The 20,579-nt window shown below is 48.8% G+C and overlaps 1 protein-coding gene across 1 annotated transcript in view; it reads left to right on the top strand.

The window, feature by feature from the left end:
* The window catches only part of LOC116794030, an 84,458-nt gene that overhangs the window by 32,731 nt on the left and 31,148 nt on the right, over window positions 1-20,579 (top strand). Inside the window, exons 19-41 of the mRNA XM_032702346.1 lie at window positions 306-354; window positions 1,162-1,277; window positions 2,097-2,214; window positions 2,592-2,691; window positions 3,019-3,191; window positions 4,101-4,238; window positions 4,345-4,539; window positions 5,002-5,191; window positions 5,670-5,733; window positions 6,152-6,200; window positions 7,007-7,122; window positions 7,943-8,060; window positions 8,438-8,537; window positions 8,858-9,030; window positions 9,944-10,066; window positions 10,685-10,864; window positions 11,331-11,565; window positions 11,812-11,875; window positions 12,286-12,334; window positions 13,141-13,256; window positions 14,068-14,185; window positions 14,563-14,662; window positions 14,983-15,155. Of these exons, the coding sequence (XP_032558237.1) occupies window positions 306-354; window positions 1,162-1,277; window positions 2,097-2,214; window positions 2,592-2,691; window positions 3,019-3,191; window positions 4,101-4,238; window positions 4,345-4,539; window positions 5,002-5,191; window positions 5,670-5,733; window positions 6,152-6,200; window positions 7,007-7,122; window positions 7,943-8,060; window positions 8,438-8,537; window positions 8,858-9,030; window positions 9,944-10,066; window positions 10,685-10,864; window positions 11,331-11,565; window positions 11,812-11,875; window positions 12,286-12,334; window positions 13,141-13,256; window positions 14,068-14,185; window positions 14,563-14,662; window positions 14,983-15,155 (2,857 nt within the window). The remainder of the gene's footprint in view (window positions 1-305; window positions 355-1,161; window positions 1,278-2,096; window positions 2,215-2,591; window positions 2,692-3,018; window positions 3,192-4,100; window positions 4,239-4,344; window positions 4,540-5,001; window positions 5,192-5,669; window positions 5,734-6,151; window positions 6,201-7,006; window positions 7,123-7,942; window positions 8,061-8,437; window positions 8,538-8,857; window positions 9,031-9,943; window positions 10,067-10,684; window positions 10,865-11,330; window positions 11,566-11,811; window positions 11,876-12,285; window positions 12,335-13,140; window positions 13,257-14,067; window positions 14,186-14,562; window positions 14,663-14,982; window positions 15,156-20,579) is intronic.

Below are 20,579 nucleotides of genomic sequence, written 5' to 3'. Positions count from 1 at the left end.
CTTACATCCTCCTGTCTGTCAGTCCTGATCAGTATTTAATAACTGTGGTCAGAAGGCATTGTCAAAGACAACTCGATGCTGGCAGTCTCTTGCCTGTAACAAGGAGCAGGACGTGGAGTATGTCCTATGTTTTCTCCTGGCCACCCTGCATGGCAGAGGGCTGCTGGGCTGCTGGGCTGCTGGGCTGCTGGCTGAAGCCGAGTGTTTTATAAACACTCTGGGCAGCAGAGCTCTGCTCTCTGGGTTGGCTTTCTCGCCCAGGGCCTAAACGCCTTCTCCTTTCTTGGCTGCTGCTCTGTTTCTAGGGCTTGTGGAACTGTTTTCCGAGGAGTTGACATTGCCACAGGAGGACAGGTAAGGGCCAGCACCCCCGGCAGATTTTGCAGCTCTCCAGTGCTTTCCCCTCCGCTGGGAGCTGTGGCCACAGCTCTGGGTGGCCACGAGATCTTTGCTGCACAGACTGTTCCTCTGAGGGCAGACAAGTGTCAGCCTGCAACACACAGTTTGGACAGACCTTGTCCTTATTAAGTCCCCAAAAGAACGCAAGGAGGGCAGCGGTATCTTTCAGAGAAGGACACCTTTGCTCAGACTTATTTACTGACTATGCTAATGCATCAGCTACTTGGTGGCTCCTTCCCCAGCTGCAGTGCTGCACTTGGGAAGTGCACTTACACAGGAGTCTGCAAGGGATCGAAAGGCCCTGAGCGCTGCTCATAACCCCGGGCACATCCATAAAATACCCTAGAATGGGTTCTTCCTTTTCAAACCCAGAAAAGAACTGCAAATAGGAACTGGGTTAAAAAACGTTCTTTAGAACAGCAAAATCAAACTTCAAGATGTTAGAAAGTGCAGGGATTGTATCTTTTTTTGTGAAACCTCCATGACCTTTTAGGATGGGATCTCCCCCATTATGGATTGATTGTTTGCAGACCATTTGTCCAGAGTTTACAAGGCAAAATATCTCTAGCCATGTGTCCTGTAACTGGCACACAAGGGCGAGTGGAGGAATCGTCTCTTGTCCTGTCAGTTAAGAAGCTCTGGTGTCTAATCCCAGGCAGTTTGGCCCACCCTGGTTCCATCATTCCAAAAACACCTGCTCCATGTGCGCTGTGGTCCCGTGCAACAGATTTCTCAAATCTGCGGCTTTTAATCTCCTTTTAGGTGGCCATCAAGAGGATTGTTGTTCCCAACAGAAAGTACGAAAGAGAGCTAGTTTTAACTGAGGTTGAACTCTTGAGTAGCGTGAGGCACCCCAATATCGTTCGCTATATAGACAGGTGAGTGGTTCTGGGATTATCACGTCGAGGTTCATTGACACACTGCAAGCCAAAGGCTAAAAAGACACTTTGGTCACTGGAAGAACATGGAGCTCTTCATTATTTCTCAACTCTTCCAACTGAAGTGGATGGGAGGAGCTTGCCTTGTGTCTGCCTTGGCCTTTTCTGGTATAGGTAGTTTGAAGCATGTCTTCCAAAACCTGCATCTGCCATGTCTTCCTAAAGCCACAGCCCTTCAGTTCACTACCTCCCTCTTCTTTTGGGGTCTGGTTTTTTCAAACTGACCATCTTTTCTGTGCCTTAATGATACGTGCTGATAAACCCTCCTAGAAATTATTGTCCTTGGGGTTTTCCCTCTACTTTCTGTTGCTGTGGATGCCAGGAAGACTAGGCTCTTGTTTGCACAACCACACAGTGTGCCAGTTTTTAAATGGTTTTCCCTCTTTCTGAATGCACTTTATGCAATGCTTTCCAAGGGGTTGACCAATATCTGCCCTCAGTGGTGCACACTCTCCTCCCATGGAGAAGTCTGTGTTGCCTGCTTCCTGGAGTTCAGGCTGGAAGGGATGAGTTAAGATGATGAAGCAGCTGATGGCAACGTCCTGGCTCCAGATTTCTCTCTGCTGTCACTAAACTGCATTTTTGCCTTGCTTGCCATCTAAGACATCTCCTTTTCCACAGATGAGCCTTTCTCATTTAGCCTGCTCAGATTCTCTCTTCATTTACAAGTGACCTGGCAAGAAAACTCAACTGCAGTCTTTCCCCTAAGGTCATTGAGCTGTGCCCATTCATCTCCATGCTGTGGGTTTCTTCTTTCAGCTACCTTTTCAATGAAGAACTCTGGCTGGTGATGGAATATGTGGAGGGATGCACCTTAGGCGATGTCATTTCCAAACAAGCTCTCGAGGAAGAGATGATAGCCTCTATCAGTCGGGAGGTAAGGGATGCTGCCCTTGCTTCTGACAGCTTGGACAGGATGGTTCTTTGCAAAAGGTGGTAAGAACAGGAGTGATTTCCTGTTCAGAGCTTTGTTTCTGTGTCGCTGTTATGATGTGGAGAAGAAAAGAGCATCCAGGTGAACGGCCTGCCAGTCTCACTGCATTTCTTGTACTCTGTTATTATCCTCCTATAATGTTGTTGTACTTTCTTTTTTAGTTTAATTTCAATTTATTTATTATTCTAAACTTTGCCACTTGAGGTATGTCTGCAGTTGATGTGTCCCCTGGAAATTTGATCTTTTAGAGCCATTTCCTTTTTTGTGCAATAAAATCAGCCTAATTAATTTTTTCCTCTCATTTCTTTGTTTAATCTCAGTGCCTGAAAGCCCTGGACTTCCTTCATTCAAATCGAGTGATCCACAGAGACATCAAAAGTGACAATATTCTTCTGGGAATGGATGGATCTGTCAAATTGAGTAGGTGTTCTTGGTCAGGCACAGCGTTCCCGGGAGGCAGGGTCTGGGGTTGCCTTTGAGTGCCTGCACGTTCCCCAGAAGTGGTGCTGGTGGGAGTGCCCAGCCCACTGCTGTAAGCTGAGAGCAGAGTTGCAATGTGCAGAGAGCTCTAGAGAGGATGAGGCTGTCAAGAGTGCCTTTGGTTTGGGTATGTCCCTTCCAGAGGAAACAGAGCACAGCCACTCTTCCAGCTAGATTCAACACTGTGCTCTCAGACTGACAGTGGGGAATTCTTGTGCTTGCTTTCATAATTTGAGCTGGTATTAACATACTTGTTTTTGTCTGCAGTTGATTTTGGCTTATGTGCTTGGCTTCACCCCTGGGAGAAGAAACGGAGATCTTTCATTGGGACTCCTTTCTATATGGCACCAGAAATGTTGACAGGAGACAAATACGATGCCAAAGTGGACATCTGGGCCCTTGGCATCACAGCACTACAAATGGCGGATGGTCCTACACAGGTAAGGTGCAAATACTGTCAGAGAGCCCTGCCTTTCTCCCCTGAGCCATATCTTTCTCCCACTCCCATCAGCTTGAGCTAGTCCCACCAAGGCCCACGTCTAAAAGTGTCCTGGAGCACATCTGCTCACAGGAGAAGCGACATGTGCCAGTGCAGAAATGGGCCATTCTGGCCTCCAACAATGCTTGAATTCCTCCTGTGCTCTTTGAACTCCCTTGCAGCTGGATCTCCCAATGGCAGGAATTTTTCAGCAGCAGGATTCTCCCGTTGGAGAATTACTGTGAAAAGCATTCCAAGGGTATCTGCAGGCCAGAAGTCTTTTCAAACTTGGACCAGTGCCCACTGCTTACCTGAGCCTTTCAGGGCAGGTCACTGCTTCTAGTACTGCCACAATTATGCATTAGCCAGTACATTTCTAAAAGTAGGTTCTAGCACAGCTCCTTGTAGGAAGCCAATGTATTTTCAAGTTTCCAGTTTCAGAGGCTAATTCCCTAAAATGAAATGACCCGCTCTTACACCAAAGGAGTGTGCAATGGCCCAGGAAGGTATACTGGGATAAAACCCCATGACTAAGAGCTGAAACCAAGTTAAATGCTGCACAGTTAATTCCTGAGGAAGGCAACAATTATGGAAAATGTCAGTCTTGCAGTCCTTCAGAAAAAGGTTCCTGACTTTTCTTGGAAGACTTCTTTTGGATTGCATTTGCCTTGCAGAAGGCAGCAAAAAGAGATGAAGGCAATTAGCAGGACTGGTCTGGATGCTGAAAATTCTCTGCTTCCTTAAGCTCGGTGTTGATCAGGGCTCCTGGAGAAGCCCCAGGTCAACTCTCAGAAAACAAGGACTGGCCTGTGCTGGATCTCTTGCCCTCAGGGAGGGATGCTTAATGGCTGCCTTGTGTCTTTTGTCTCAGCCTAAGGACATGCCACCCCAGCTGAAGACTCGCAGAAACCTGTCTCCTGTGTTCCATTCATTCCTGCATTGTTGCCTGAACCAGAATGCGAAGCATCGATGGACGGCCAGGAAGCTGCTGCAGGTAAAGTGGCTGCAGGTGAAACAGCTGTCCAGGGTAACCAGAGGAATCCCGCTGGAGCCTGTGGGAAACTGCATTTGGAAAGTAATGGCTCCTTTCTTTCTTTGTTTTTTCTTTTGGGCAGCATCCATTTTTAGAAAAATCTGGTAGTCTCACCAACATGAGTCCTCTGCTCGATGCAGCCAGAAGATTCCTTACAGAGAGGGTCACAACACCAGCACCAGAGCCTCTGCTGGCTCCCTCTGTTTCTGGACAAGAGGGGAAAGAAGAGCAAGCAGAGAAGGAAAACATCAAAGCCAAACCTGAAGGAATGAAATCAGTAAGTGCCAGCTTTGGTACGCACTGCCTTTGGTGTCATTCAGAGCTGCAAGTTCCTGAGCAGCCAGTGCTTGCCATGCATTGCTGAAGAGTGTGAGGGCTGGAGTGCTGCCATGACACGGTGCTTCAGCCCAGCCACTGACCCCTGGAAAAGCAGTTCTGAACTTCCAAGTTGAGTCAGAGTGTCCCTTGCAGGACACACAGCAATAACTGTGCCCTAGAGGGTAGTTGCCCCTCTGCACAACCTAGTTGAGAAAATGCATGAAAATTGAAGAGGAAACTGCCCATGAACTCGTGTAAATCCACTCTTTTCTTCTTGTCCATTCACTTGGTGAAGTGGGCAGCAAAAGACAGTTTAAGAGCCCGACTTGTGGCCAAGTCTTCCAAAGGGTTTGCCTTTGAAATAGGATCTCGGGGCACCTCTGCAAGCCACCTTTCTGACATAAACTAATTCTTGCCACAGATCCTCAAGAGCTCTGCAATGGCAGGTGTTGCTGCAGCACCACAATTTGAAGAAGTCACCTTTGCCAACACTGAAATGCCAAGCACAAGCACCGGCAAAGGAGACACTCGGAAGGAAAGCATTCCCAAGAAAATCATGGACCGACCACCAAAGCTGTCCCCACTAACACGACTTTTCCTTGCTCAACTCAGTACGTATCATGTATTTCCTGGCTGGTACAGCAGTCCATGGTATGCATGTCAGCTTTAGTTCTACTAAAGGAAGAGAGGAAGCAACAGAGCACTGTGGCTATTCCTTCTGCTGAATCACACGGAGTGTTTCTCTCCAAGAAAATAGGGCTCTGTTGCTCCAGCTCTCCTTAATTTTTGGAGACAACAAACTCTTGCATTGGTGCCTGTTCTTTTCTGATTTCGTCTCCCTTGAGCATTCCTCCATGGGCTTGGTTTCCTGTCAAGGTAAACCCTCAAAAGACTGTGGAAAATCAGTCTTTGTGGAGCCACCTCTGCGTCGGAGCTGCCTCTGCTGTTGTGGTTATTGTTGTTGTTGTTGCTGTTGTTACCAGCTGACTACAAAGGGCTCACAGCCCCGCACAGCGGGGCTGCCTTTCAGATCTGCTGGAAGGTGGTATCTCTGCTTCACATGAGCATCTTTCATCTTGTTTCTTTCAGAGGACAATGTGAGTGAGGGGAACCCTATGAAGAAATACACTTTACAGCAGAAAATTGGCCAAGGGTAAGTCCAATCTCAGCTACTTCCACCAAACCATGGGCCAGGGATTTTGCTGGTGTCATATCAAGCATGCAGTCGGGCAAGCTGCAAACATGGGCAGACACTGGGCTTACATCCTCCTGTCTGTCAGTCCTGATCAGTATTTAATAACTGTGGTCAGAAGGCATTGTCAAAGACAACTCGATGCTGGCAGTCTCTTCCCTGTAACAAGGAGCAGGACGTGGAGTATGTCCTATGTTTTCTCCTGGCCACCCTGCATGGCAGAGGGCTGCTGGGCTGCTGGGCTGCTGGGCTGCTGGGCTGCTGGCTGAAGCTGAGTGTTTTATAAACACTCTGGGCAGCAGAGCTCTGCTCTCTGGGCTGGCTTTCTCGCCCAGGGCCTAAACGCCTTCTCCTTTCTTGGCTGCTGCTCTGTTTCTAGGGCTTGTGGAACTGTTTTCCGAGGAGCTGACATTGCCACAGGAGGACAGGTAAGGGCCAGCACCCCCGGCAGATTTTGCAGCTCTCCAGTGCTTTCCCCTCCGCTGGGAGCTGTGGCCACAGCTCTGGGTGGCCACGAGATCTTTGCTGCACAGACTGTTCCTCTGAGGGCAGACAAGTGTCAGCCTGCAACACACAGTTTGGACAGACCTTGTCCTTATTAAGTCCCCAAAAGAACGCAAGGAGGGCAGCGGTATCTTTCAGAGAAGGACACCTTTGCTCAGACTTATTTACTGACTATGCTAATGCATCAGCTACTTGGTGGCTCCTTCCCCAGCTGCAGGGCTGCACTTGGGAAGTGCACTTACACAGGAGTCTGCAAGGGATCGAAAGGCCCTGAGCACTGCTCATAACCCCGGGCACATCCATAAAATACCCTAGAATGGGTTCTTCCTTTTCAAACCCAGAAAAGAATTGCAAAGAGGAACTGGGTTAAAAACGTTCTTTAGAACAGCAAAATCAAACTTCAAGATGTTAGAAAGTGCAGGGATTGTATCTTTTTTTATGAAACCTCCATGACCTTTTAGGATGGGATTTCCCCCATTATGGATTGATTGTTTGCAGACCATTTGTCCAGAGTTTACAAGGCAAAATGTCTCTAGCCATGTGTCCTGTAACTGGCACACAAGGGCGAGTGGAGGAATCGTCTCTTGTCCTGTCAGTTAAGAAGCTCTGGTGTCTAATCCCAGGCAGTTTGGCCCACCCTGGCTCCATCATTCCAAAAACACCTGCTCCATGTTCATTGTGGTCCCGTGCAACAGACTTCTCAAGTCTGTGGCTTTTAATCTCCTTTTAGGTGGCCATCAAGAAGATTTTTGTTCTCGACAGAAAGAACATAAAGGAACTAGTTGTAACTGAGGTTGTGGTCCTGAGTTACTGGAGGCACCCCAATGTCATTCGTTATATAGACAGGTGAGTGGTTCTGGGATTATCACGTCGAGGTTCATTACCACACTGCAAGCCAAAGGCTAAAAAGCCACTTTGGTCACTGGAAGAACATGGAGCTCTTCATTATTTCTCAACTCCTCCACCTGCAGTGGATGGGAGGAGCTTGCCTTGTGTCTGCCTTGGCCTTTTCTGGTATAGGTAGTTTGAAGCATGTCTTCCAAAACCTGCATCTGCCATGTCTTCCTAAAGCCACAGCCTTTCAGTTCACTACCTCCCTCTTCTTTTGGGGTCTGTTTTTTTTCAAACTGACCATCTTTTCTGTGCCTTAATGATACGTGCTGATAAACCCTCCTAGAAATTATTGTCCTTGGGGTTTTCCCTCTACTTTCTGTTGCTGTGGATGCCAGGAAGACTAGGCTCTTGTTTGCACAACCACACAGTGTGCCAGTTTTTAAATGGTTTTCCCTCTTTCTGAATGCACTTTATGCAATGCTTTCCAAGGGGTTGACCAACATCTGCCCTCAGTGGTGCACACTCTCCTCCCGTGGAGAAGTCTGTGTTGCCTGCTTCCTGGAGTTCAGGCTGGAAGGGATGAGTTAAGATGATGAAGCAGCTGATGGCAACGTCCTGGCTCCAGATTTCTCTCTGCTGTCACTAAACTGCATTTTTGCCTTGCTTGCCATCTAAGACATCTCCTTTTCCACAGATGAGCCTTTCTCATTTAGCCTGCTCAGATTCTCTCTTCATTTACAAGTGACCTGGCAAGAAAACTCAACTGCAGTCTTTCCCCTAAGGTCATTGAACTGTGCCCATTCATCTCCATGCTGTGGGTTTCTTCTTTCAGCTACGTTTTCAATGAAGAACTCTGGCTGGTGATGGAATATGTGGAGGGATGCACCTTAGGCGATGTCATTTCCAAACAAGCTCTTGAGGAAGAGATGATAGCCTCTATCAGTCGGGAGGTAAGGGATGCTGCCCTTGCTTCTGACAGCTTGGACAGGATGGTTCTTTGCAAAAGGTGGTAAGAACAGGAGTGATTTCCTGTTCAGAGCTTTGTTTCTGTGTCGCTGTTATGATGTGGAGAAGAAAAGAGCATCCAGGTGAACGGCCTACCAGTCTCACTGCATTTCTTGTACTCTGTTATTATCCTCCTATAATGTTGTTGTACTTTCTTTTTTAGTTTAATTTCAATTTATTTATTATTCTAAACTTTGCCACTTGAGGTATGTCTGCAATTGATGTGTCCCCTGGAAATTTGATCTTTTAGAGCCATTTCCTTTTTTGTGCAATAAAATCAGCCTAATTAATTTTTTCCTCTCATTTCTTTGTTTAATCTCAGTGCCTGAAAGCCCTGGACTTCCTTCATTCAAATCGAGTGATCCACAGAGACATCAAAAGTGACAATATTCTTCTGGGAATGGATGGATCTGTCAAATTGAGTAGGTGTTCTTGGTCAGGCACAGCGTTCCCGGGAGGCAGGGTCTGGGGTTACCTTTGAGTGCCTGCCAGTTCCCCAGAAGTGGTGCTGGTGGGAGTGCCCAGCTGTAAGCTGAGAGCAGAGTTGCAATGTGCAGAGAGCTCTAGAGAGGATGAGGCTGTCAAGAGTGCCTTTGGTTTGGGTATGTCCCTTCCAGAGGAAACAGAGCACAGCCACTCTTCCAGCTAGATTCAACACTGTGCTCTCAGACTGAGAGTGGGGAATTCTTGTGCTTGCTTTCATAATTTGAGCTGGTATTAACATACTTGTTTTTGTCTGCAGTTGATTTTGGCTTCTGTGCTTGGCTTCAACCCTGGGAGAAGAAACGGAGATCTTTCATTGGGACTCCTTTCTATATGGCACCAGAAATGTTGAGAAGAGACAGATACGATGCCAAAGTGGACATCTGGGCCCTTGGCATCACGGCACTAGAAATGGTGGATGGTCCTACACAGGTAAGGTGCAAATACTGTCAGAGAGCCCTGCCTTTCTCCCCTGAGCCATATCTTTCTCCCACTCCCATCAGCTTGAGCTAGTCCCACCAAGGCCCACGTCTAAAAGTGTCCTGGAGCACATCTGCTCACAGGAGAAGCGACATGTGCCAGTGCAGAAATGGGCCATTCTGGCCTCCAACAATGCTTGAATTCCTCCTGTGCTCTTTGAACTCCCTTGCAGCTGAATCTCCCAATGGCAGGAATTTTTCAGCAGCAGGATTCTCCTGTTGGAGAATTACTGTGAAAAGCATTCCAAGGGTATCTGCAGGCCAGAAGTCTTTTCAAACTTGGACCAGTGCCCACTGCTTACCTGAGCCTTTCAGGGCAGGTCACTGCTTCTAGTACTGCCACAATTATGCATTAGCCAGTACATTTCTAAAAGTAGGTTCTAGCACAGCTCCTTGTAGGAAGCCAATGTATTTTCAAGTTTCCAGTTTCAGAGGCTAATTCCCTAAAATGAAATGACCCGCTCTTACACCAAAGGAGTGTGCAATGGCCCAGGAAGGTATACTGGGATAAAACCCCATGACTGAGAGCTGAAACCAAGTTAAATGCTGCACAGTTAATTCCTGAGGAAGGCATCAATTATGGAAAATGTCAGTCTTGCAGTCCTTCAGAAAAAGGTTCCTGACTTTTCTTGGAAGACTTCTTTTGGATTGCATTTGCCTTGCAGAAGGCAGCAAAAAGAGATGAAGGCAATTAGCAGGACTGGTCTGGATGCTGAAAATTCTCTGCTTCCTTAAGCTCGGTGTTGATCAGGGCTCCTGGAGAAGCCCCAGGTCAACTCTCAGAAAGCATGGACTGGCCTGTGCTGGAGCTCTTTCCCCTCAGGGAGGGATGCTTAATGGCTGTCTTGTGTTTCCTTTGTCCCAAGCCTAAGGACGTGCCACCCCAGCTGGAGACTCGCAGAAACCTGTCGCCTGTGTTCCGTTCCTTCCTGCAGTCCTGCCTGAACCGGAATGCGAAGCGTCGATGGACGGCCAGGAAGCTGCTGAAGGTAAAGTGGCTGCAGGTGAAACAGCTGTCCAGGGATGGGCTTTGTCATCAGCTAAACTCAGAGGCATCAGGAGGCCTCCTCTCCTACTAATCTCCAGTCTTGGTGCTTTTCAAATGACCACTAAGTAGCATCACAGAATAATTTGGCTTGGAAGGGACCTTTAAGTGGCATCTAGTCCAACCCCCCTGCAACGAGCAGGGACATCTTCAACTAGACCGGGTTGCTCAGAGCCCTGTCCCACCTGACCAGGGGTGGGGTATCCACTTCCTGTGCCTGTGTTTCAGCACCCTCATTCTAAACAATGACTTCCTTGGATGTAACCAGAATCTATCCTCTTCCACTTGAAAACCATGACCCTTTGTCCCATTGCAACAGGCCCTGCAAAAAGATGTGTCCCCTTGAAGAATTGAAAGGCCACAATAAGCTCTCCCTGGCACCTTTTCTTCTCCAGTGCCATCTCTCTTGGCCTTTCCTTAGAGGAAACATGGAGGTCTAGATAGTTCCCTATGTCCTCCTGATGTGTATTGCTGGTAACAAGAGGAATCCCACTGGAGTCTGTGAGAAACTGCATTTGGAAAGTAATGGCTCCTTTTGTTCTTCTTTGGTTTTTCGGTGCAGCATCAGTTTTTAAAAAAATCCAAGAGTCTTGACGAGATGGCTCCTCTGATTGATGCAGTCAGAAGACCCAGAACACCAGCACCAGAACCTCTGCTGCCTCCCTCTGTTTCTGGACAAGAGGGGAAAGAAGAGCAAGTAGAGAAGAAAGTTGTCAAAGCAAAGCCTGAAGGAGTGAAATCAGTAAGTGCCAGAGTACATTAGCACTGCTTTTGGTGTCAATCAGAGCTGCAAGTTCCTGAGCAGACACCGCTTGCTCTTTGGGACTGAAGTGTGGGAGGGATGGAGCCCTGCCATGTCATGGTGCTTCAGCCCAGCCACTGACCCCTGGAAAAGCAGTTCTGAACTTCCAAGTTGAGTCAGAGTGTCCCTTGCAGGACACACAGCAATAACTGTGCCCTAGAGGGTAGTTGCCCCTCTGCACAACCTAGTTGAGAAAATGCATGAAAATTGAAGAGGAAACTGCCCATGAACTCGTGTAAATCCACTCTTTACTTCTCGTCCATTCACTTGGTGAAGTGGGCAGCAAAAGACCGTTTAAGAGCCTGACATGTGGCCAACAGCATCTTCTCAGGGGTTTGCATTTGAAATGTGATCTCAGGACATCTCTGCAGGCCACCTTTCTGACATAAACTAATTCTTGCCACAGATCCTCAAGAGCTCTGCAATGGCAGGTGTTGCTGCAGAACCACAACCTAAAGAAGTCTCCTTGCCCAACACTGAAATGCCAAGCACAAGCACTGGCAAAAGAGGCATTGGGAAAAAATGCACACAGAAAACAAGCACTGGGAAGAAAAGCTCTGGGGAAACCAGCACAGGGAGAAAAAGCTCAGACCAGCCACGACTGATATCCTCACTAACAAGTATTTACCTCGCCGATCTCAGTACGTATCATGTATTTCCCTTCTAGTAGAGCAGTCCATGGTATACATGTCAACTTTAGCTGTACTAAAGGAACAGAGTGTTTGTGGAGCCATCTGTGCTTCAGAGCTCCCTCTGTTGTTCTTGTGATTGTTGTTACCAGCTGACTACAAAGGGCTCACAGCCCCGCACAGCGGGGCTGCCTTTCAGATCTGCTGGAAGGTGGTATCTCTGCTTCACATTAGCATCTTTCATGTTGTTTCTTTCAGAGGGCATTGTGAGGGAGGAGAACCCTGCGAAGAAATACACTTTACAGCAGCAAATTGGCCAAGGGTAAGTCCAATCTCAGCTACTTCCATAAAACCAGGGGCCAGGGATTTTGCTGGTGTCATATCAAGCATGCAGTCGGGCAAGCTGCAAACATGGGCAGACCCTGGGCTTACATCCTCCTGTCTGTCAGTCCTGATCAGTATTTAATAACTGTGGTCAGAAGGCATTGTCAAAGACAACTCGATGCTGGCAGTCTCTTGCCTGTAACAAGGAGCAGGACGTGGAGTATGTCCTATGTTTTCTCCTGGCCACCCTGCATGGCAGAGGGCTGCTGGGCTGCTGGGCTGCTGGGCTGCTGGCTGAAGCTGAGTGTTTTATAAACACTCTGGGCAGCAGAGCTCTGCTCTCTGGGTTGGCTTTCTCGCCCAGGGCCTAAACACCTTCTCCTTTCTTGGCTGCTGCTCTGTTTCTAGGACTTTTGGAACTGTTTTCCGAGGAGTTGACATTGCCACAGGAGGACAGGTAAGGGCCAGCACCCCCGGCAGATTTTGCAGCTCTCCAGTGCTTTCCCCTCCGCTGGGAGCTGTGGCCACAGCTCTGGGTGGCCACGAGATCTTTGCTGCACAGACTGTTCCTCTGAGGGCAGACAAGTGTCAGCCTGCAACGCACAGTTTGGACAGACCTTGTCCTTATTAAGTCCCCAAAAGAACGCAAGGAGGGCAGCGGTATCTTTCAGAGAAGGACACCTTTGCTCAGACTTATTTACTGACTATGCTAATGCATCAGCTACTTGGTGGCTCCTTCCCCAGCTGCAGGGCTGCACTTGGGAAGTGCACTTACACAGGAGTCTGCAAGGGATCGAAAGGCCCTGAGCGCTGCTCATAACCCCGGGCACATCCATAAAATACCCTAGAATGGGTTCTTCCTTTTCAAACCCAGAAAAGAATTGCAAAGAGGAACTGGGTTAAAAACGTTCTTTAGAGTTGCAAAATTCAACTTCAAGATGTTACAAAGTGCAGGGATTGTATCTTTTTTTGTGAAACCTCCATGACCTTTTAGGATGGGATTTCCCCCATTATGGATTGATTGTTTGCAGACCATTTGTCCAGAGTTTACAAGGCAAAATGTCTCTAGCCATGTGTCCTGTAACTGGCACACAAGGGCGAGTGGAGGAATCGTCTCTTGTCCTGTCAGTTAAGAAGCTCTGGTGTCTAATCCCAGGCAGTTTGGCCCACCCTGGCTCCATCATTCCAAAAACACCTGCTCCATGTGCATTGTGGTCCCATGCAACAGACTTCTCAAGTCTGTGACTTTCAATCTCCTTTTAGGTGGCCATCAAGAAGATTTTTCTCCGCGACAGAAAGAACAAAAGGGAGCTAGTTGTAACTGAGGTTTCACTCTTGAGTAGCGTGAGGCACCCCAATATCATTCGCTATATAGACAGGTGAGTGGTTCTGCGATTATCCCATCATTGACACACTGCAAGCCAAAGCCTAAAAAGCCTTTGGTCACTGGAAGAACATGGAGCTCTTCATTATTTCTCAACTCCTCCACCTGCAGTGGATGGGAGGAGCTTGCCTTGTGTCTGCCTTGGCCTTTTCTGGTATAGGTAGTTTGAAGCGTGTCTTCCAAAACCTGCATCTGCCATGTCTTCCTAAAGCCACAGCCCTTCAGTTCACTACCTCCCTCTTCTTTTGGGGTCTGGTTTTTTTCAAACTGATCATCTTTTCTGTGCCTTAATGATACGTGCTGATAAACCCTCCTAGAAATTATTGCCCTTGGGGTTTTCCCTCTACTTTCTGTTGCTGTGGATGCCAGGAAGACTAGGCTCTTGTTTGCACAACCACATAGTGTGCCAGTGTTTAAATGGTTTTCCCTCTTTCTGAATGCACTTTATGCAATGCTTTCCAAGGGGTTGACCAACATCTGCCCTCAGTGGTGCACACTCTTCTCCCGTGGAGAAGTCTGTGTTGCCTGCTTCCTGGAGTTCAGGCTGGAAGGGATGAGTTAAGATGATGAAGCAGCTGATGGCAACGTCCTGGCTCCAGATTTCTCTCTGCTGTCACTAAACTGCATTTTTGCCTTGCTTGCCATCTAAGACATCTCCTTTTCCACAGATGAGCCTTTCTCATTTAGCCTGCTCAGATTCTCTCTTCATTTACAAGTGACCTGGCAAGAAAACTCAACTGCAGTCTTTCCCCTAAGGTCATTGAGCTGTGCCCATTCATCTCCATGCTGTGGGTTTCTTCTTTCAGCTACCTTTTCAATGAAGAACTCTGGCTGGTGATGGAATATGTGGAGGGATGCACCTTAGGCGATGTCATTTCCAAACAAGCTCTTGAGGAAGAGATGATAGCCTCTATCAGTCGGGAGGTAAGGGATGCTGCCCTTGCTTCTGACAGCTTGGACAGGATGGTTCTTTGCAAAAGGTGGTAAGAACAGGAGTGATTTCCTGTTCAGAGCTTTGTTTCTGTGTCGCTGTTATGATGTGGAAAAGAAAAGAGCATCCAAGTGAACGGCCTGCCAGTCTCACTGCATTTCTTGTACTCTGTTATTATCCTCCTATAATGTTGTTGTACTTTCCTTTCTAGTTTAATTTCAATTTATTTATTTTTCTAAACTTTGCCACTTGAGGTATGTCTGCAATTGATGTGTCCCCTGGAAATTTGATCTTTTAGAGCCATTTCCTTTTTTGTGCGATAAAATCAGCCTAATTAATTTTTTCCTCTCATTTCTTTGTTTAATCTCAGTGCCTGAAAGCCCTGGACTTCCTTCATTCAAATCGAGTGATCCACAGAGACATCAAAAGTGACAATATTCTTCTGGGAATGGATGGATCTGTCAAATTGAGTAGGTGTTCTTGGTCAGGCACAGCGTTCCCGGGAGGCAGGGTCTGGGGTTACCTTTGAGTGCCTGCCAGTTCCCCAGAAGTGGTGCTGGTGGGAGTGCCCAGCTGTAAGCTGAGAGCAGAGTTGCAATGTGCAGAGAGCTCTAGAGAGGATGAGGCTGTCAAGAGTGCCTTTGGTTTGGGTTTGTCCCTTCCAGAGGAAACAGAGCACAGCCACTCTTCCAGCCAGATTCAACACTGTGCTCTCAGACTGAGAGTGGGGAATTCTTGTGCTTGCTTTCATAATTCAAGCTGGTTTTAACACTATTTCTTTTTTCTGCAGTTGATTTTGGCTTATGTGCTTGGCTTCAGCCCCAGCGGAAGACATGGAGGTCATTTTTTGCAACTCCTTTCTATATGGCATCAGAAATGTTGAGAAGAGACAGATACGATGCCAAAGTGGACATCTGGGCCCTTGGCATCACGGCACTAGAAATGGTGGATGGTCCTACACAGGTAAGGTGCAAATACTGTCAGAGAGCCCTGCCTTTCTCCCCTGAGCCATATCTTTCTCCCACTCCCATCAGCTTGAGCTAGTCCCACCAAGGCCCACGTCTAAAAGTGTCCTGGAGCACATCTGCTCACAGGAGAAGCGACATGTGCCAGTGCAGAAATGGGCCATTCTGGCCTCCAACAATGCTTGAATTCCTCCTGTGCTCTTTGAACTCCCTTGCAGCTGGATCTCCCAATGGCAGGAATTTTTCAGCAGCAGGATTCTCCTGTTGGAGAATTACTGTGAAAAGCATTCCAAGGGTATCTGCAGGCCAGAAGTCTTTTCAAACTTGGACCAGTGCCCACTGCTTACCTGAGCCTTTCAGGGCAGGTCACTGCTTCTAGTACTGCCACAATTATGCATTAGCCAGTACATTTCTAAAAGTAGGTTCTAGCACAGCTCCTTGTAGTAAGCCAATGTATTTTCAAGTTTCCAGTTTCAGAGGCTAATTCCCTAAAATGAAATGACCCACTCTTACACCAAAGGAGTGTGCAATGGCCCAGGAAGGTATACCGGGATAAAACCCCATGACTGAGAGCTGAAACCAAGTTAAATGCTGCACAGTTAATTCCTGAGGAAGGCAACAATTATGGAAAATGTCAGTCTTCCAGTCTTTCAGAAAAAGGTTCCTGACTTTTCTTGGAAGACTTCTTTTGGATTGCATTTGCCTTGCAGAAGGCAGCAAAAAGAGATGAAGGCAATTAGCAGGACTGGTCTGGATGCTGAAAATTCTCTGCTTCCTTAAACTCAAATGTTGATCAGGGCTCCTGGAGAAGCCCCAGGTCAACTCTCAGAAAACAAGGACTGGCCTGTGCTGGAGCTCTTTCCCCTCAGGGAGGGATGCTTAATGGCTGTCTGGTGTCTCTTCTGTCCCAGCCTAAGGACATGCCACCCCAGCAGGAGACTCGCAGAAACCTGTCTCCTGTGTTCCATTCATTCCTGCAGTCCTGCCTGAACCAGAATGCGAAGCATCGATGGACGGCCAGGAAGCTGCTGAAGGTAAAGTGGCTGCAGGTGAAACAGATTTCCAGGGTAACCAGAGGAATCCCGCTGGAGCCTGTGGGAAACTGCATTTGGAAAGTAATGGCTCCTTTCGTTTTTCTTTCATTTTGGGTGCAGCATCCTTTTTTAAAAAAATCCAAGAGTCTTGACGAGATGGCTCCTCTGATTGATGCAGCCAGGAGAAGATCCACAACACCAGCACCAGAACCTCTGCTGGCTCCCTCTGATTCTGGACAAGAGGGGAAAGAAGAGAAAGCAGAGAAGGAAGTTATCAAAGCAAAGCCTTAAGGAGTGAAATCAGTAAGTGCCAAAGTACATTAGCACTGCCTTTGGTGTCATTCAGAGATGCAAGTTTCTGAGCAGACAGCGCTTGCTCTTTGGGACTGAAGAGTGGGAGGGATGGAGCCCTGCCATGACATGGTGCTTCAGCCCAGCCACTGACACCTGGAAAAGTTGAGTCAGGGTCCCTTGCAGGAGACAGGAGACAGGAGACAGGAGAAATTGTCCCTTGGGGATACCTGCCCTTCTGCACAGTGCAAAAATCCATGAAAATTGAAGAGGAAACTGCCCATGAACTTGTGTAAATCCACTCTTTTCTTCTCGTCCATTCACTTGGTGAAGTGGGCAGCAAAAGACAGTTTAAGAGCCCGACTTGTGGCCAACAGCATCTTCCCAGGGGTTTGCATTTGAAATATGATCTCGGGGCACCTCTGCAAGCCACCTTTCTGACATAAACTAATTCTTGCCACAGATCCTCAAGAGCTCTGCAATGGCAGGCACTGCTGCAGCAACACAGTCTGAAGAAGTCTCCTTTCCTGACACTGAAATGCCTCCACTGGCAAAGGAGGCAGAGGAAAGAAGGAAATGCCGCAGTGCGGAGTGAGCTCCCACTGGCCCCAGACACCTGACTCCTCCCAAGTTCCTCCCTCCTACTCCCCACTCCCCAGTCCTGTGGCACCCTGAGATGTCCGTCCCATGCTCCGCCCCGGTTATTGGACCTCCCTCACCTGAACCCTATAGAAGTCCTTGTTACTCTTAATAAAATAGACATTGCACTCCCTCCTTCTCGTCTGTGGGACCCTTTTGTGCAGTGTCGCGTCCTTATTTCCTTCCCCGCTGGGCCGTGGCACGTGTCTACTCTGATCTTTGCAGCCACTTCATTTTTAAATAAACTTTTGTTGTTATTCATAGCTGGGAAGTCCCATTGATGGGGGTTTTGGTATGGTTTGGAACTGGGGAAGGCCTTCTTTCATTCATCGGCTCCAGACCACATTGCCTTTGCAATACATCCCACTGGCCTGCTTCTGCCCAGTCGTGGTACTTCTATATGAGGAAGAAAGTGCAGTTGCAAGTCCAGACACAACCAGATGGAGAGTGGGGTAGACAAATCACCCCGTTGGGTACAGGTGTTCAACTGGGACCGTAGAGTGTTTGAGCTCTTGACAACTGGGTTTGTATGACTACTTGCAATCTCTCTGCCTGGATGAGAGTCTTCCTCAGCTGAAAAAGCAGAAGGTCAGCCCATGTGCTCCGAAAGGGCACGTCTGATGCGAGGCTTTCAGAGCAGCAGTGTGAGGGGCTGAGCCCCCGCAGAGCCCTGGCAGAGCGCAGAGCAGCCTCAGCATGCGCAGAGCCAGGCTGGAAGGAGCCCAGCCCGGGGTGCTTGCATCTTTCTGGGACCAGACTAATCTTCCAGACTCAGAGACAAACTGGCTGTGGGCTGCTCCAGAGGGGAATCGTGGCCAGGCATGGAAATGCACGGACTGATGGGATTTGCCACCTTGGGTCTGCGCAGCACTCGAGAAGGGCAAAGGAGAGCAGAGTGATGGAGTCGTTTCTGGCGATGCCTCTTGACCTCTTGGTTGCCTCGTAGCTCCTGGGAAAGGTCGGCAGTGTCTGTGCCACTCTGGACAGAGGGGGAGGCAGCTGGGCTCTTCCACAGCCTTGTGCTCAGGTGAGTGTCCTTTAGGCATCCCAGTTCTGCCCTGGGAACTGAGGCTGACACAGAGGGTGACAGCCTTCCCTGGGAGAGGCCCGACAAAAGGGCGGATCCTCATGGCTTGGAGGCTCCCCATGAAACGGCACAACTGACATCAGGGAGATTATTAAATGTGGGAGCATTATATGGGGGGTGTGCAAATTTATACAATATATAGACACACAATGTACTGTAGAATTATGACCGTTGTATATAGATAGTGTGTTACTGAGCTATGGGCATACCTGGACTCTGTACTGCCTAGGGCACTTGCACAACACCCCATAACTCTCCTGCAGTGTCCGTGGAACGCTCTCATTCAGGCACCAAGGGCCTCGGCTTGTGGTGCAGTTCGTCGCGATCTCGTCGCAGAGGAGTCATCGGATTGAGGATTTCTCAGCGGAGAGCTTGTGAACGGGCGTCCCAGAGGAGTTTACAGATCGAGGAGCTCTCAGTGGAGAGCTTGCTAACTAGAGACGGTTTTTCTTTTCCCTCCCCCAAGGGGCTGTGCCCCTTGGACTGCAGCACAGCTTTGCTGAAGTGTTTCGGAAAATCTGTGCTGCAGTTCATGATTTTGTGCTCCTTTCATCAAATTTATATTTTTCTCCAGACGGGTCCTGCCTGGTGATGGATTTCCCCAGAGGTGAGTAGTGTTTTTTCCTGGGGGCAGCATATCTGGCTTTAGCATGGCTTCAACTCCCCTGATTTGCTAGACGGTTAAATTGGCCTGGGACATGCGCACTGTGGAACTGAGGCCCGTAGGACCAAGTGCATGTCTAGGCTGGTTTCTCATGGGTAAGCAGATTAAGGTGGTGTGAAACTATCCAACCTTGCAAGGGACAGACTGGTGACTGTCCCTGACTCTACTGACTGGCCCCAGGACACAACTGCGACACCAGAACCTCTGCTGGCTCCCTCTGACTCTGGACAGGAGAACGAAGAGGAAGAAGTGGAGAAGGAACCTGTGGCTTTTGGAGAAGTAATGCCTGAAGGAATGAAAGCTTTGGTATGCACTGCCTTTGATGCCATTCAGACTGCAAGTTCCTAATATTTTAGCAGTATTTGTTTTGTCCTAGTGTTGATTGCGGCTCCTGGAGAAGCCCCAGGTCAACTCTCAGAAAGCAAGGACTTTGCTGGAGCTCTTCCCCTCGGGGAGGGATGGTTAATGGCTGTCTTGTGTTTCCTTTGTCCCAAGCCTAAGGACATGCCACCCCAGCTGGAGACTCCCAGAAATCCACCGCCAGTGTTCCGTTCCTTCCTGCAGCCTTGCCTGAACGGGCATGTGAGGCCCCGATGGCCTACCAGGCTGCTTCTGCAAGCAAAGTGGCTGCAGGTGAAAGCGCTGTCCAGGGATGGGCTTTGTCATCAGCTAAACTCAGAGGCATCAGGAGGCCTCCTCTCCTACTAATCTCTAGTCTCGGTGCTTTTCAAATGACAACTAAGTAGCATCACAGAATAATTTGGCTTGGAAGGGGCCTTTAAGTGGCATCTAGTCCAACCCCCCTGCAATGAGCAGGGACATCTTCAACTAGACCGGGTTGCTCAGAGCCCTGTCCCACCTGACCAGGGGTGGGGTATCCACTTCCTGTGCCAGTGTTTCAGCACCCTCATTCTAAACAATGACTTCCTTGGATGTAACCAGAATCTATCCTCTTCCACTTGAAAACCATGACCCTTTGTCCCATTGCAACAGGCCCTGCAAAAAGATGTGTCCCCTTGAAGGACTGAAAGGCCACAATAAGCTCTCCCTGGCACCTTCTCTTCTCCAGTGCCATCTCTCTTGGCCTTTCCTCCGAGGAAAGGTCTTCCACCATCTGGTCCTGTCTGTGGCCCTGGCTTGTACTTTGGGAGGACACTTGGTTGTACCTGGTGGCAAAAGACCTGGAGTAGAATAATAGCAGGTCCAGAGGCTGAAATGGTGTTGGAGGAGGGGGACCCAAGGAAGCAGTCCCAGCCAAGTGGTCGGAGTATTAATGGCCTGGGAGAAGGAAGGGGCTGTGGGGAGCTCACTGTGAGCCTCAAAGGGGGCCCAGCTTGTCCCTCCTGCCCCACTCTTCGAGGATTCTGCCACCCAAGGAGAGACAGCTGAGCGGGCCTTGTCCCAGCCCCATTTGCTGCCTGGCACATTCAAGCAGGCCAGAAGTGCTCCACGGTTCTGGCAGGTTTTGTGGCAGAGAGAGGGAGCTGCAGAAGGTGCCACTGGGCTGTCCCTGCTGGGAAGGAAGGTGGCAGCCAGCACAGGGAGGGGCAGGGGTGGAATGCAGACACTGCTCTCCCTGCAAGCCAGAGCTGAGTCCATCAGTGCTCTGCCCCTTGTGTCCCTGCTCTTGTCTGGGTGCTGAGAACCTCCACCTCAGTGCTCTTCAGAACAACACACAGGCCTGCATCCTCCTGGCATTGACCTTGC

This window comes from Chiroxiphia lanceolata, chromosome 14 (assembly GCF_009829145.1).
Source record: "Chiroxiphia lanceolata isolate bChiLan1 chromosome 14, bChiLan1.pri, whole genome shotgun sequence".
Taxonomy (NCBI): domain Eukaryota; kingdom Metazoa; phylum Chordata; class Aves; order Passeriformes; family Pipridae; genus Chiroxiphia; species Chiroxiphia lanceolata.
This window is presented reverse-complemented; position numbering and strand designations above follow the sequence as displayed.